A 14,854-nucleotide genomic window follows, 5' to 3' on the forward strand; every position below is an offset into this window, starting at 1 on the left:
TCGATCGGCTATCTCTCTGCGACGCGGTGGATTAAAGAATTTGTCGAGACGTGCATAACGATGGTATTGTCATTAGCCTAAACTTTTTTATTAAAAAAAAGATTATCTTATCAAACTTCGAAGGTCTCGTAATATTAAACGATCCTCTTATCTCGTAATGTGAAATGGTGATATTAAAATGACAGTATTATATCTGTAACGTGCACTCTGATGATCCAACATTACCGTTGCCTTTAAAGTATCGCAATAACGAAGCGATTCACGCTATCCAAGACGCCATCCAACAACCCCCGAATTCCGGCGCCGAGAAATCCCGTAACAGCGGTCGCCGCCTTTAATAACGATGCAAGCCGGATAAAACTGTCCGAAGGGCTCTGATTCATAACGATACGTCACGCGTGCTCGGGGCAAGAAACTTCTCGTGGAAATATTACGCGGCTCGGGAAACAAGTCGCGTAGCGGGACGCAGCCGGCCGTCCGGAAAGGCGAAACAGATTTCCTTTACTGCCCTTTTGCCACAGCGACGACAACGACGAGGACGAGGACGAAGACGACGAAGACTGGTACAATCGAGAAGGGAGCCGAAAACGAGAACTGTATTCGAAACGCGTCGAAAAACGATTTATTCAGACGAAGGGTGCGGCCGTACCTTTTCTCGAGCCCTCGCAGACACCCCCCGTGAGCGTGCGCCAAACTCACCCGCTCGCAGGATTGCCCTAAAAGCAGAAACCGCGTCCATCATGCATCTCCGCGCCGAGAGGAGAGTGCCGCTCGCGGATCGCCCTTTTACCTCACACTCGCGGTACTCGTTGTCGCGGTGCCCGTCGTCGTCATCGTCGTCGTCGTCTCTTTCCTCACAGTACTTCCGCACCACAGGGCACAGATGCCGGTAATATTACATCCTCCGGTCCCTTTTATGGATATTGCTACGCCGCTCCTGCACCGTACATCCACGCTACGTATCTGTGTGAATTATTATATACGCGGGCGGCGCGCACACACATAGATCTGTCACGTATATCCGTGCAACGCCGGCTAGACCAGGCCCGGGTCCTTATTATTACCTCGAAGTGTAGCGTGTCGTGAATTTCGGGGCGTCATGTTCCAGTCGCGAAGTTTAAGCTTCGTTTCGGAGCCGTTTGCGTCAACCCTCGGTCAAGGAGTTGGGAAATTTATATGGTATAATGAAATCTGGCTTCCCCATAATACAATGGTAAAATGTTATTCTATGTGTCTGTTCACCATATTACACGCGTCTGCATTGACGCGTCGATGCAACTATCATATGACTTTATATTGAAGCAATCTCACTCGCTCTTTAATGTAAAAGTTAAAATCACTCGGAAATCGAGAATAGAATCCATCGATTTAATAATAGTAAATTCGCTGCTTATTTTATCGCGAGTTTTTGTGAGAAGAGCGACGAAACTGCGAAGACTCGATTCGAGCCACTTCACGCGTCTCATAAATATTAACACCTCCCTTAATCTGGATTCTTACGAAGTCTCGCGGAGAGAGACTATCGCTCTCGCCCACTTTCGCGATTCTATTAAGGGCTTTCAACGTACAGGATCCACGGAATTATCTAAATTTCCACCAACAGAGAAACGCGCGCGCTATCGTCGATTTGTGCGAATATTCCGATGTCGCGTTTCTCTATCTTTCTCTTTCTCTCTCGTGCTCTCACTCTTGTTGGATACGCCTCGTCGAATTTCATTATCGAACATCTACTACGGTTAAGTCGGTTCCCCGGGACTTCGCAAATTACGGAAATCAAGGGGGCTCTGGGAAGTCTAGAGGATACTCCGGCTTCCTGCCTTCGCGCGCGCACACACACTCCTTGTTCTCCGCATCGCACGCTCAACTGCTCGACGCGAATCGGCTTTCGCTCAGACTATGGTACCTCTCGTCTAATATGATCGGATATAATCGAGATCAATCGGCCGCGATGACTCGACGTAGGGCTCGGGGAAGCTCCCGCTCGCCGGAAGTACGTGGCGTAGGTTCGTCGGCCATTTGCCCGGCGCGCGGCGGCATAAAGGACACGTGGTAAAAGGTTTCCGGCGGAGGAACAGATGTGAAAAGTCGCAGACGGCCTGGCGGAAATAAACTGCGGCATATGCCGTCGTGCTCCGTCCTTATCCTTTAACGTTCTTTTTATCCTTACGCTCTTTACGACGTCGTGCCGGAGGGATAGGCGGAGACGAGCTCGCGCCCGGCTGTAAAAGGCTAATTGGCAATTTACGAACGTGCGCGGAGTTATCTAAACACTGTAGAAACGCGAGCGACGTCCAGCATATCAGTCGCGGGCTTCGCCGAGCGCACAGGGACGCGGTCGCGTAAAACTACGCGTCCGGCTCCGGATCGGTGTACGAGACTCACAGTGAAAAGGTAATTTCGGGTGGACGGATACGCTCGTGCACAAGCGCACGATGTCGAGTATAAAGCCAGCCGGAGTACTCGGAAAGCATTACTCGAATTAAATTCTCGCTGCGCCTCCCGTCCGAACCTCTTCATGGACCCGCGTTTCGCGGGCACGAAAGGAGTGCATTACCAAACGTCGCGCTCTCAACCAGTTGGCGTTTCTTTCAACTACTCCTCCTTGGATCGAGCTTTAAGTCACGTTAAAACACGCATGTGTTCAAATTCTGATATACAATACTGAATACTGCTCGCATTTCCGCGAGAACCCTACTCGAAATCCACTCGTCAGTTTTACGGACATCCCGGAGTTCTTCATGTTCCATGTGCGGAATATGCTTCTCGTAAAAATGACGTGTTTTTCCTCGCTGCTAACCGCGACTCGCACGTATCGCGGACGTTTCTTGATCGGAAATCCGCATGAATTCGCCATCGCAATTTTTTACGAGCGCTTTTATGGATCGCTATGGATTCGAATGCAACGACGCGAGGAAATCCTTGGTCTGCATTTTCAATCCACCCTCGCGGACGACGCGCTTTCGAATATCCCTGCGCGAGAAACGACTGAATGCGCGCATGATGTTCGCGATTGCCTCAGTGTTCCACATTTTATGACTCGAGATATTTTTCTAAATAAAATGAGCACATTTTTCACGTATAAATAATAACTGTAATTATTTATTGCGCTGCTGGCTTACTGCATTTATATAGACATGTTTAACTATCTTTACACGTTTCTTTTAATAATAATATATTTTTGATATATTTGAATATTATTAGAGATGAGTTTTCATATATATATTTCAAGCTTTCAGTATATGAGCCCTGTGTCTCAATCATCCCAAATAGTCCGCATGCCATCAAATTCTACGTCGCTCGTGATTTCCTCGGTCTCGCTCAACGTTTCGTAATAGCTCACGTAATCCCACGACGTTTATCGCCTCGCGCTCAATCCGGGATAATTGATAGCTCACAGTGCTTTCTTCGGGATTTCCTTTCAAACCCTTTAGCCGAGTAACTAGCCTCTTAACTGTCTTTCTCCGTCCACGAGCAGACTGCTTTATTTGCACGGCGGAGCAGTAACGATATACGAAGATTGCTTCGACCGGTCCAGGATCGTCTGATCCACGTGCATCCCTGTTCCCGTGCCGTAAGTGCCCTTTTACGCTGATCGCTGTTTACGCTGTGTTACGCATTATACTGATTATTCACATGCAGAGCCGCGACCGATCGCTTTCGAGCGGCGTATGGGACGCGTGATAAAGCACGATAGCGAAACGCAGTGTAACTCCTGCGACGTATCTTCCGACGTTTTATCGACGTCGTAATTCAGGACAAGACGTCCCGCGGATATCGCGAACCCCGCTTCGACCGATTTACGACCCCCGACTGGCGCGCGCACCTGCATCTCGATCCTCTCCTCGTCCCGTTCTCGGCGGATATTATTTTTCCGCGAAATAATGGAATCAAATAAACGAAGAATACCGGGGATGGAACGGGCTTAGGCGAGCTCGAGATAGAATCTTGTGTGCGAGGAGGGATGTATTTATTTGGAGAAACCGGGGGTGGCCCGTTCTTCCATCGTCTCTTTATGATCGAAATACATAGCGATCGTTGCGTCACAGCGCCGTAATATGACAGGGCGAAGATGGGAACGAACGGGCGAACAAGCGGCAGATGCACAAGCTATTTACGCGTTACGATACGAGAAAAATCCTAACCACGTAACCACGTGAGATTTATCGCGCTTAGTTAGCTGGAGTATTTCCCGGCAACGAAAATAAGAATTACGCCTGCGATAAATGCGAAATAATACTGTTATGTAAGAGTGCACATTATTTCGCAAGCATTTTCCACACGAAGTGCGCTTCGCGCGAGAACGCGGTGACAAGCGTCACGTAACCGGTGATTCTTTTGCTTCCAGACTCGGAACAGTCGCCGGCCGTGTATCTCAGAGACGATCCGCTGTTCGGCACCCTTCAACTGCAGCAGCACAGCGAGCTCCGCGCACCCACGGCGGAACGTGCGGCCTTCTACCTCGACGCGGCGGTCGCCGGTCGTCAACGAGAGGATAGCGACGCTCACATGCTCTACACGTTGCATGTGTATCAGTACAGCGTCGCCGGCAAGGGTGGAGGTAAAATAATTCTACCCCAAATCTTCCCAAATCGCTAATCTGAGTATGAAGTCGGAAACCGACACCGTGCACAAGAAAAGTCGTCCCGCGACATTTCAGACTATTTGATTATGCATCTCACGCTCATCGATCTCTCGAGGAAATCGTGAATCTCAGTTATGTCAGTAACATGAATGGAAAACGGCTATTTAAAAATTGGTCATATGTCTCTTTACCATTTCGAAGTTCAAGTATAATGACGTTTATCACTGGCTTCTTGTAACATTATATGTCGTTAGTTTCCTGTTTATCATTGTAGTTTTCGATTTCTATCAATTTTTATCACGACATACAAAACGAACACCGTTTCTCTCAAATGCACAGTCGCCGGGGGTAGAAGCCGACTGCACCTGATGGACTTGGGCAACTCGGAGCGCGGCAAATCCTCGGGCGGAATCCCCTTATCTGGCCTGGGCAACATCCTGCTCGCAATCTTCAATGGTCAGAAGCACCTGCCGTACAAGGAGCATAAACTCACTCAACTGCTGAAGGAATGTCTCGGCTCCTTGACCTGCCATGCGGCTATGATAGCCCACGTGTCGCCCAACGCTCAGCACTATACCGAGACGCTAACCACCGTGCAACTAGCGTCGAGAATCCACCGAATGCGACGACGGAAGATCAAGTTCGTTGGCGGTGGCACGCAGGGTGCCGGAAGCGGTGGGAGTTCCGGCGAGGAGGCGGCACGGCAGAACAGCGAGTGCGATCCGAGCTCGAGCGATCTGTCGGCCGATACGGTGATCTACGTTGGACCAAGCGCTGATGACGCCACTGATGGCGAGCACCCGCCCGTCTACATACCCAGCTTGAATTCAGGAGACAATCGTTGCGCGATGGGTAGAGTGCTTCGCGGTTCTGCTGCTGAGAGACCGAGTAAGATTCCGGAAGAGCGCAGCCCGGCCCACAAGTCCTCGAAGACGGTGAAAACGCTGACGCAGACCGCGTCGAAGCAGACCTCGCCGGCGCACAGCGTGACGCCGAAAGCGAGTCCGGCCAGGAAGAACTCGTCGTCCAAGAGCGCCTCGGCTGCCAAAGTGAACGATTCGCCCGGTAGCAAGATCCCTGTGGCCGCGCCGAGCGGTGGATCCGATGAGCAGTGGATAGACGGACCGAGGATCTCCAAGTCGAAGGTCGCGGAGGCGAGGCACATGTTGAAGGACTCACATCACAAGCGCGAAACGTGGATCGACGGGCCGATGCAGCTGAGCGGTGCGCCGGCGTTGCAGCTGCACGCGCAACAGCATCAGCACGCGTCGGCCGGCTACGGGTTCATGGACAGTCACAAGAAGAGTATGATCAGGAAATGGGTGGAGAACCAGTCGTCGCAGATACAGCGAGCGAAGCACGCCGCGCCGCGGCTGGAAAAGATGTCTTCGGGCCAGTCGTCTGGCCAGTTCAAAGAACTTACACAGTTTAAAACCTGCGGCGGCATGGACGACGACGACACGTCGCTGTCGACTGCCGAGAGCGACAGCCTGAAGGCGAACGAGATCGAAGACATCACCGAGAAACTGAGCGCCAAACTGAACCTACTGAACGTCAAGTCCAACACGGACTCTGGATTAGATCTGACAGCCAGTCCGGTGATGGATGATAGTGTCGACAAGGGAAAGCTTGACCTGCCGGATGATGAGGACGACGATGAAGAAATTGTCGTACCTCCACCGTTGCCACTGATTGAACCACTCAGCAATGGCGTGAGTCGAGAGGTGTCCATGGAAAGTCTAAATCTATCGCACAAGGACATCGTCCTGCCCTCGAGGCACTCGTTATCCTCCGAGGACGAGATTTTGGAGATTGTCGAGGTGGAGGACCTGGAGCCGGTACCTATGCAGGATTCGTGTCTACAGGTGACTGAGGAGGACATTGCGCTCTGCATGGGTGAAAATCCTCTGCCCGAGAGCGATCAGGAGGAACATCCTTTGAGGATTCTCAGCCAAGAGAATCTCACTGTAGTATCGACTTTCACAGGTGAGCGAATCAGTGTTCATATAAATATGTCTATCTCCAAGAGAATTTCTTCAAATACTTATTATACTTTAATAGCAATCTTTTTTAAAATTTAAAATATAAATACATCATGCCTTTCAATTCGCGATATCGATTTAATTTGATTTAGTATAATTTATATGATATATCGAGAACGTCCTGTACTTTTGATTAAAAAGGTAATAACTTCTCTAAACTCTTTTTCTTTACGTGCCCCCACATTTCTCGTTCGTTCCATCGCGATTGCTTCCGTCGTCAGTACTCGAACAAACTTCTGTGAAAACTACCCTTCGCGTCATCTTGAAATCGACTTCTCGGTCTCAGGAACACGTAATAGGCCATCCGACAGAAAACAATAATCCATTTGCCACGAAGAGAGAAATCCCGATGCAATTACATGTCGATGCGGCCCCATTTCGAATCAAAGCAGACAGTTATCTGAGAGTTTCGATATTTTCGATATTTTCGATATTTTCTCTCATCGTTCGGTGGTTTCTTCTTGCGCGAGATACAAACTTCGACAAGCGTAAGAAATGGTACGAGACGGAAAAATCATTTCTAGACTCCATGTCGGTGATGTCGGATACGGAGAGATACAGGGCGCACTACGCACCGCCGGTTAGCGCGGGTGTACTTCCAAGGCCGTACTTTGATCACGAGGACTTTCTCGAGCAAGAAACCAGGCACAAGTTCGATCAGCTAGCCCGCCTCCACGAATTGTACCAAAGCAAGCTCGCGCTCGCCAACGTCTCCAACTCGGTGACTTATCAGAGGGAAAATTCATCCACTGTCAACGTGCGAGACGCTCCATGTAAGTCTCGCCAGGTTCTCCAATTCGATCGAACATTCACTCGGACATTCGTATGGCGCAAAAATCCTCTCGGATCGGATGTTGCCCGTCAGGATTACCTACCATATGCGAATTTCGTAATCTTTTAACATTCAATTCGATCGTGATCGTCGATCGCGTTGAAGATACGGTCTTGCGCGCGATTTTAACCTATCCCGGAATTCGCGTAAACGCTAGTATTTATATCAAAATTCTTTCTTGATTGAAATAAATTTACGAAACTCCAGATATACAGGGTGAGGCACCTAAAACAAGCCACCTGAATATCTCGGCTGTTTTTGGTGATAGAAAAAAATGTGTCAGACCAAACTTGCATGGTTTCGAGGGACACATAATTTCTTCTAAATAGTTTTTTGTTAGGTGGACGCGTAGAGGTCATATGAAGGTCAACTTCGTTTTTTTAAATGGTATGATGTTTTTTTACGTACCATCTAGTAGAGCGTTTGAAGATGCGCACCATTGATCTACGGGTCAAACTCATTCAAGGTCACTGAAGGCTAAAATTTCTAAGTGCTAGAACTTTTTCATTTCTGAGTTTACGGTATTTTCAATAGCAGAGAACATTAGGCAATATAAAAAATAATTATATCATCAACTAAGAACTTCTCGGAAAAGAAAAAACTTCTAACGGCTAGAACTTTTTCATTTCTGAATTTACGGTATTTTCAATAGCAGAGAACTCTAGGCAATATAAAAAATAATGATAACAACAACTCAGAACTTCTCGGAAAAGAAAAAACTTCTAACGGCTAGAACTTTTTCATTTCTGAATTTACGGTATTTTCAATAGCAGAGAACTCTAGGCAATATAAAAAATAATGATAACAACAACTCAGGACTTCTCGGAAAAGAAAAAACTTCTAACGGCTAGAACTTTTTCATTTCTGAGTTTACAGTATTTTTAATAGCAGAGAACTCTAGGCAATATAAAGTAAATTATTTTCCCTTGCAGTTGGCCTTCAGTGACCTTGAATGATTTTGACCCGTAGATCAATGTGCGCATCTTCAAACGCTCTACTAGATGATACGTAAAAAAACATATCATACCATTTAACAAAACGAAGTTGACCTTCATATGACCTCTACGCGTCCACCTGATAAAAAACTATTTAGAACAAATTATGTGTCCCTCAAAACCATGCAAGTTTGGTCTGACACATTTTTTTCTATCACCAATAACAGCCGAGATATTCAGGTGGCCTGTTTTAGGTGCCTCACCCTGTATAAAAGAATAACAATAACGTGAATATAAAATTAATAGTGGAACTCTGCCACTCGACTGAAGACAACGAATCATCGTCGGACGAGTGATAAGATTTAATTGAGGCACTACAGCCAGCTACCTGCGGTTTACATCTACTATAACATTAACGCAGGACAAATTCCAGCAGCGACCGTCTTCCGTCCGCCGTCTCGCTGTCAGTCCTTGTCTCTTTCGGATGTCTTGTTCAACGACAATGCGAGCAATCATGGCAGCATCTACAGCGAACCCGCATACATAGCCGGCAAGCCCGATCAGGAGAAGATCTGCGATAATTGCCGTCAGAGCATGTCCAGACCCGCCACAGCCTCGTATTGGTATCCCAGCAGCGTCGCCCATCTCGCCAGTCCCAGAAGATACTGCGGTAAGCTGGGTGAGTGCAACATCTCTAGTCTGAGGCACCCGGACGGCGCCTCGAATCCCAATCTCAAGGAAGAGATCGAGAGGATACCCGGAAACGGCGCGTCCGGCTCGGACCCCGAAGAGGAGTACATAGAGGCGAAGAAGCTGTTTACAGCCGCCGAGAGATCCGAGCGAACGGTCACAGGAAAGTCTGACTTTGAAGAAGACTTGAAAATCCAAGGTACGCGAAGACCAACTATTATACTGTATTATATATTACATTCCAGAAAACATTCTAAACTGTTTTCAGAATCTTTCATAACAATTGCACGAACACTTTACTTATTTTAACATAGAAAGATTAAACTATAATAAACTTTTATATAAATACCGAAAGTCTTGAATAATCTTTTTCAAGAACATTTAAAATTCATTTACAAATCAGTAAACTTATTTAACATAAATTAATGCTACCGCATCAAAGACAAATTCCGTAATAACTCCGCGCATTTTTGTATTTTATATTTCATTGGCAATTTCAGGTGGCACACCCCTGCAATTGCCAATGCCTTCTCCGACGCCGTCCTCTGGACGGATGCAACGGAAGATCCTTAGCCTCGGCTCCTCGTTCGGAATAAACAAAGAAGGCTCCGATTCCGGAGCAGACACAACACCACGCGCAGCTACCAAACTGTCGCCAGCTACGCTGTCCAGACATCGCGCTGAGAGCTCCGGCTACGACAGCATCGTTAGGGACAGCGAAACCAGCAGCATCGCCAGCGACTCGTCCCGGCAGACCGGAGCGTTGCAAGAACATCAAAGTGAGTATCGAGCATCTGACTTCGACTGACCATGTTTGAAAAAACATTTTGGCGAAAACGTAACTGAGATCGCGAAGCATAAAGTCTATTCTTCCAAAATGGAATCGATACACATCTAACAAAATTACTTACACTAAAAATAGAACGTAGAGAACTGCTTCGAAACCGATTCGGTTCCTTATACGAATACGAATTAATAAATAAAATTAAGAATAGAAGAAATAAAAAAAATATGAATTAATCAGTTGATTAATTATGTCACTCGTATGACAATTATCACTCTTGAACAATCATCATTTATTCGAAAAAAATAGTTTAGCTATTCCAATTTTTGCAAGATTACTCAAATTTGGTCGCAAAACACGAATGCGTTTGCCGCGAGAAGCGTCCGCATGCCTAGAAAGGATACGCAACCCCTCTAAAACGACCCCTCCGTACGGTGATTCTCCTCAGGTGGCGCGCTGGGGGTTTTAACCTCGACGTTGTGCGGGTGTTTCAGCGGTGGAACGGCGGGCGGCAGGGTGCGGGCCTCGGCGGTCGCGGGCCCATTGCCGGGCTCAGCCGGGGCCGCCCGCGGCACCGGCGATTCTCGCGTACACAGGCGAGGACGTAGACATCCTGGACAGGCGCGCGCGGGTACGCTCGAATCCACGTGGAACGATGTCCAGGATACACAGCCTGCGCCTGCACCAGCGCCTTCTTAGGCTGGAGCTGCGCGATGCTAAGAGGCGCCTCATGGTGCCCGACAACCGCTGGGACTACAATCGTAAGTACGCCGATTCCTCACGATACATGCTACGCGATAAACTTCGATAAACTTCGATAAGCAGATTATTTAATTTCTCCGTTACATTGTGTCACATCTATTTTGTGCAGTTTAGTAATGCCCGGAATCGTACGATAAATGATGGTCATCTTCATCTGTCGTATCTTTCCTCCTCGTTTTTATTTATCATTTTTAATGTACGAAAATATAGAAAATAAATAAAAAACTTCAACAGTCAAATTGGCCATCGATGATCAATTTTTCATTTACGATATTATTCAGCAATGCAACGAGTCATATGCAAGTAAGCTCTTCTTTATGTTTGAAAAACAGTGTACGTGGAGGACAGCATGGACTGGCGGGATCCATCATTTCTGGAGGCCCTGACGGTCGAGACGTGCATCTTGCAGAAGAGAGTGGAGGCCTGTAAGAGCCACGTTCTTCTGGTCACCTGCTTCGACTCTTGCCCTCAGCAACAATACACGCCAACATCGGCCGAGATTAAAAGCACCTAACGCAGACTCGGATCAGCACGCACCACCGCGTGTTGATCACTGATCCCGCCCACCCTACGAATTTAATCGAATGTTGAAACGAGACGAGCGAGGTCGCCGAATGAAACGGAATGAATTAGCGGGGAGATTATTGGCGTCGATGTCGCTCGACTCCGTCCAGTAGTTGTTAATTAATGATGTATTCTGGTATCGTCATCGTCATCGTACGTCGTCGCTATCGTTAAGTCTAGGTACGGTAATTAGCAAAATTCAATAAACGAGAAATAAGAAGGAAGCTAAAGCGAAAGTTTCAGCACGCAAGTGCACGCACGTACACGCACACGCACACGCACGTGTCTTATGTCGAGATCGCATCACGGAGTTGTACACGAGGAGCGCATTCATGTGTAGAGATTTCGCGGTCGCTTCAGTTTCAACGGTGTCTCTCAGGATGCAGAGGACAAAGAGATGTCGGGTGATTCTCGCATTTCTTACGTAGATACTTTACACGAGATCCGATTCCGATTTATCCGAGCGCGATTCATTAGCGTCGCATTCTCGCCGGCGTTAATAATTTAACGGTGAGAGTTGGTGCTTCGTTCTTACGTCTATCATCCGTCAGAGTCATTTAGAGCGTTATCACTGCCATCGCATCTGACTGCCGTTACTAAACTATAAGAGAAAAATGTTCTAGACCTAAAGACTGCCGGCCGACCGGCCGAATTATCGAGTTCATTGCAGATACAGTGATGCACTGAACAACAAGATGACGAAATCGTCGTGGTAGGCTAGACACGCTTATCCCAATACAATACGTGTTGGTATTCGAGTAAAAGGATCGATCAAGACGTACCGACTAAAATACAGTTCAGTGAAAATTGAGAAAGACCATGAACGAGCAAGTCAGGTATGATTGTTGAAAATATGCAATCTCGATGTGAAGATTGATGAATTTTTTCCTTTTCTATCTGTGCTATCAGCTAGAGTTCTGATATTCAAGGGGAGATAAAGAAATCGTCGAGCGACGTTAGTTAACCCGGGTTGTCGATGGAAATGACTCGTAAAGGTGGACTTAAGGTGCTAGGAGTAAATGCGAATTTGTTCATGGGGAAAATCGAGCTTCGTTTCCGGGGGGAAAAGCCAAACGAGAGCAACGCACTGCCAAAAAAGTGCAAGAGAATCTTTTCTACGATTAATGAAATCGATCGATTAACGAAACGCGCCGTACGTAATGTATCTAATGCACGCACGTTAATTCATGGTATTATCGTAGCTTTAATCGTTATCAGCAGTTACCGCACTTCGTAGGGTTCTGTAACTCACTTAGACGCGAAAGAGACGTGACAGAGAGCGAGAGAGCGTATAAGAGAAAGAAAGAGAAAGAGGCAGACGAAAAGAAAAGGATAGAATGAATGAAAGAAAGAACGGAAGAAAGGAAGATCACGCGCGCGCGCAAGATAAGAGAGAAGAGAAATAGAAGTAACTATAAATCGTAAACTTTTGCTAATCGTAAGAGACGTTACGGTTCTTGCGAGTATCGTGGAAACTCGAGGAGAAAGAGAGACAGAGAAAGGGAGTGAAGCGAGAGCCGGAGGGAAACGGGAGCTCGAACTCTCTCGTTCCCGAACGTGAGAACGTTACGCGAAGAGAGGACGCGGAGGTAGGATATAGGCACAGACGGGTATGAGATCGGGGAGAATGAAAATAGACGGGATGAAAATAAATCGGTATGGGAGTAATGCGAGGCAGAAATAGAGGCATTCTAGTTTTCTGATGCGAGTAGACGACGTGGTGGACCGACGCCCAATATCGATGGAGAACCACCTCGTTTCTCTCGTCCCGAACTTTTGTACCTTGAGGTTCGTTTATGCATGATACACACGTATATACTCGAATATATAAGCGCATACACACGCATACACGCAATACGAACGTCCACGTATCCACGTGGGTAACACACCGAAACACGCACACACCGGGCCTGCATTTGCACTCCGCATTCAACGCTATACGCGATTCGATTTGTTTATCGAGTGATATCCTTAAAGTAATTCGAGGAGTAAAAGTCATCATTGCATCACCTTCGCATTATCGCATATTGGAAATTATGTGATCGCGTTTAACGTTGAACAAGAAATGCACATGCGGATCGAAGGCACGAACGTCATTTTCACGGATTCATAGAGTGGCGACAGATTGCCGATCGACAAACGGTTCGCCGTCCACGGATGAAAAGTTACGGACCGTCGACCCCTTCGTATCGCCCCATTACTAATTAAAGAGATCCCGTACGCTCATTTCTCCGTGTCTCATTCATCGATGACCAAAGACGCGAGTTCGCCGCCGAAACGTCGTCATTGCTTCGTCTATTGATTCGTTCTGTTACGAGCGAGTGTTCGATTATATCGCTGAAGCGATATCGTCCGTCGCGAGAGGAATAAAATTGGATACTTTTTCCTTGCTAATTCATCGCTCGAGCTATCGCGACCGACTATGGTGGTCGTTATAATTCACGGCGCAGCGTTTCGTTCGCCAGTCTTCCCGATTATATCCAGGAAGCGAAATCCCACCCATGTTTTCGCCATCTCGAAAGTCGCGGAAGTCGTCTTTATACTTTACGTCACGTTTAGATTCGTGCATGTGATGTTGATTTTACCTACCGTCGCGTGTCCGAATTCACCCTGAGTTTAAAGACACCGCCAAGAGCGTGTCAGTCCGTCTGCCGTGAGTACAGTAATAATAACGAATTATAGTGATAGTAATTATTAATTGTAACTAGAGAGCGACCTACTTCCACTTTCCACTGGGAAACAACACGCGTCTCTGTATCATAGTACTTGTATCATATTTATATTTTATATGTACAAATTAGCCATGTAATTTCTTGTAATAAAGATCAATTTACAACGTGTACCGTGAGTCATCTTTTCTCTCTGTTATTTCTCAATTTCAGCTGCCGCGCAAACCACTTATTTTACACCTTTAAAATGTCACTAATTATCCTCGCAAATCAACTGCAAAAAAATATCGCAAATTAAGAAAAGGTAGGTACATGTAAGTTCTACGAATCAAGCGTCTCAGATTTGTCGTTTTTCACGGCGGATTGCGTTACTTCCAAAATAAATGGCACGCATATCGTCAACTGAACGAGCGCTGGAAGAGAAGCGACCCTGACGAATTCCCGAGACATTTTATTGGAATGTTCTAGGCCGCGACGCAATTCTAGACGACGTATGCGAATGTAGGTCCACCTCCGTTTGTCTGGCGACGTTGATACTTTGTTTCACAACGTGAAGCTGCACGCGACTTCGCGTAGAAACGAGCACGGCGTCCAGAATGGACCGTGGAGAAATTGCGTGACAGATAACGATAAAATTAAGACATTATAATAAATGATTCCATTAAATAGATTAAGTACATCACAGAAAGGTCAAATCTTGATAAAAATAAGAAAGTGTAAAAGAACTTTTCTTAGAACTTAGATTAAACAGTTTAATCGAGTTAAAGTTTAATTGAGTTAAATAATTAAGATGTCTAGATGAGTCATTAGATTATAAAAGGCATAAAGATTCAGATCCATCGATTTGAATGCAATGTAGACAACGTAATCAAAATGCAGAGCGACGCTCGAAAATCATTGCCTCAGTAATGCCCGTTAATGCAATCACGGAACGTGTAGCCTTGCAGTCAATTATGCTAGTCACCGATAAAATATGATTATGGTCACAATTAAA

General features: G+C 46.6%; 2 protein-coding genes across 3 annotated transcripts in view; both read left to right on the plus strand.

Moving 5' to 3' along the window:
* Nucleotides 1–10,171, plus strand: part of LOC105287618 (kinesin-like protein CG14535) — a 218,458-nt gene extending 208,287 nt beyond the window's left edge. Inside the window, exons 6-10 of one of the 2 annotated variants that reach the window (XM_026969485.1) lie at nt 4,346–4,558; nt 4,922–6,568; nt 7,149–7,397; nt 8,825–9,280; nt 9,582–10,171. In XM_026969485.1, the coding sequence (XP_026825286.1) occupies nt 4,346–4,558; nt 4,922–6,568; nt 7,149–7,397; nt 8,825–9,280; nt 9,582–9,889 (2,873 nt within the window). In that variant the 3' untranslated portion in view covers nt 9,890–10,171. The remainder of the gene's footprint in view (nt 1–4,345; nt 4,559–4,921; nt 6,569–7,148; nt 7,398–8,824; nt 9,281–9,581) is intronic. The other variant, XM_026969486.1, reaches the window with a different exon arrangement.
* Nucleotides 10,172–10,266: 95 nt separating this feature from the next.
* On the plus strand, nt 10,267–14,031 carry LOC113561902 (kinesin-like protein KIF26A). The gene is made up of 2 exons (XM_026969487.1): nt 10,267–10,626; nt 10,960–14,031. Exons 1-2 carry the CDS (start codon nt 10,521–10,523, stop codon nt 11,139–11,141), a joined length of 288 nt encoding a protein of 95 aa, XP_026825288.1. The 5' UTR covers nt 10,267–10,520; the 3' UTR covers nt 11,142–14,031.
* Nucleotides 14,032–14,854: the final 823 nt, after the last annotated feature.

The sequence above is a fragment of the Ooceraea biroi genome, chromosome 5, assembly GCF_003672135.1.
Source record: "Ooceraea biroi isolate clonal line C1 chromosome 5, Obir_v5.4, whole genome shotgun sequence".
NCBI lineage: Eukaryota > Metazoa > Arthropoda > Insecta > Hymenoptera > Formicidae > Ooceraea > Ooceraea biroi.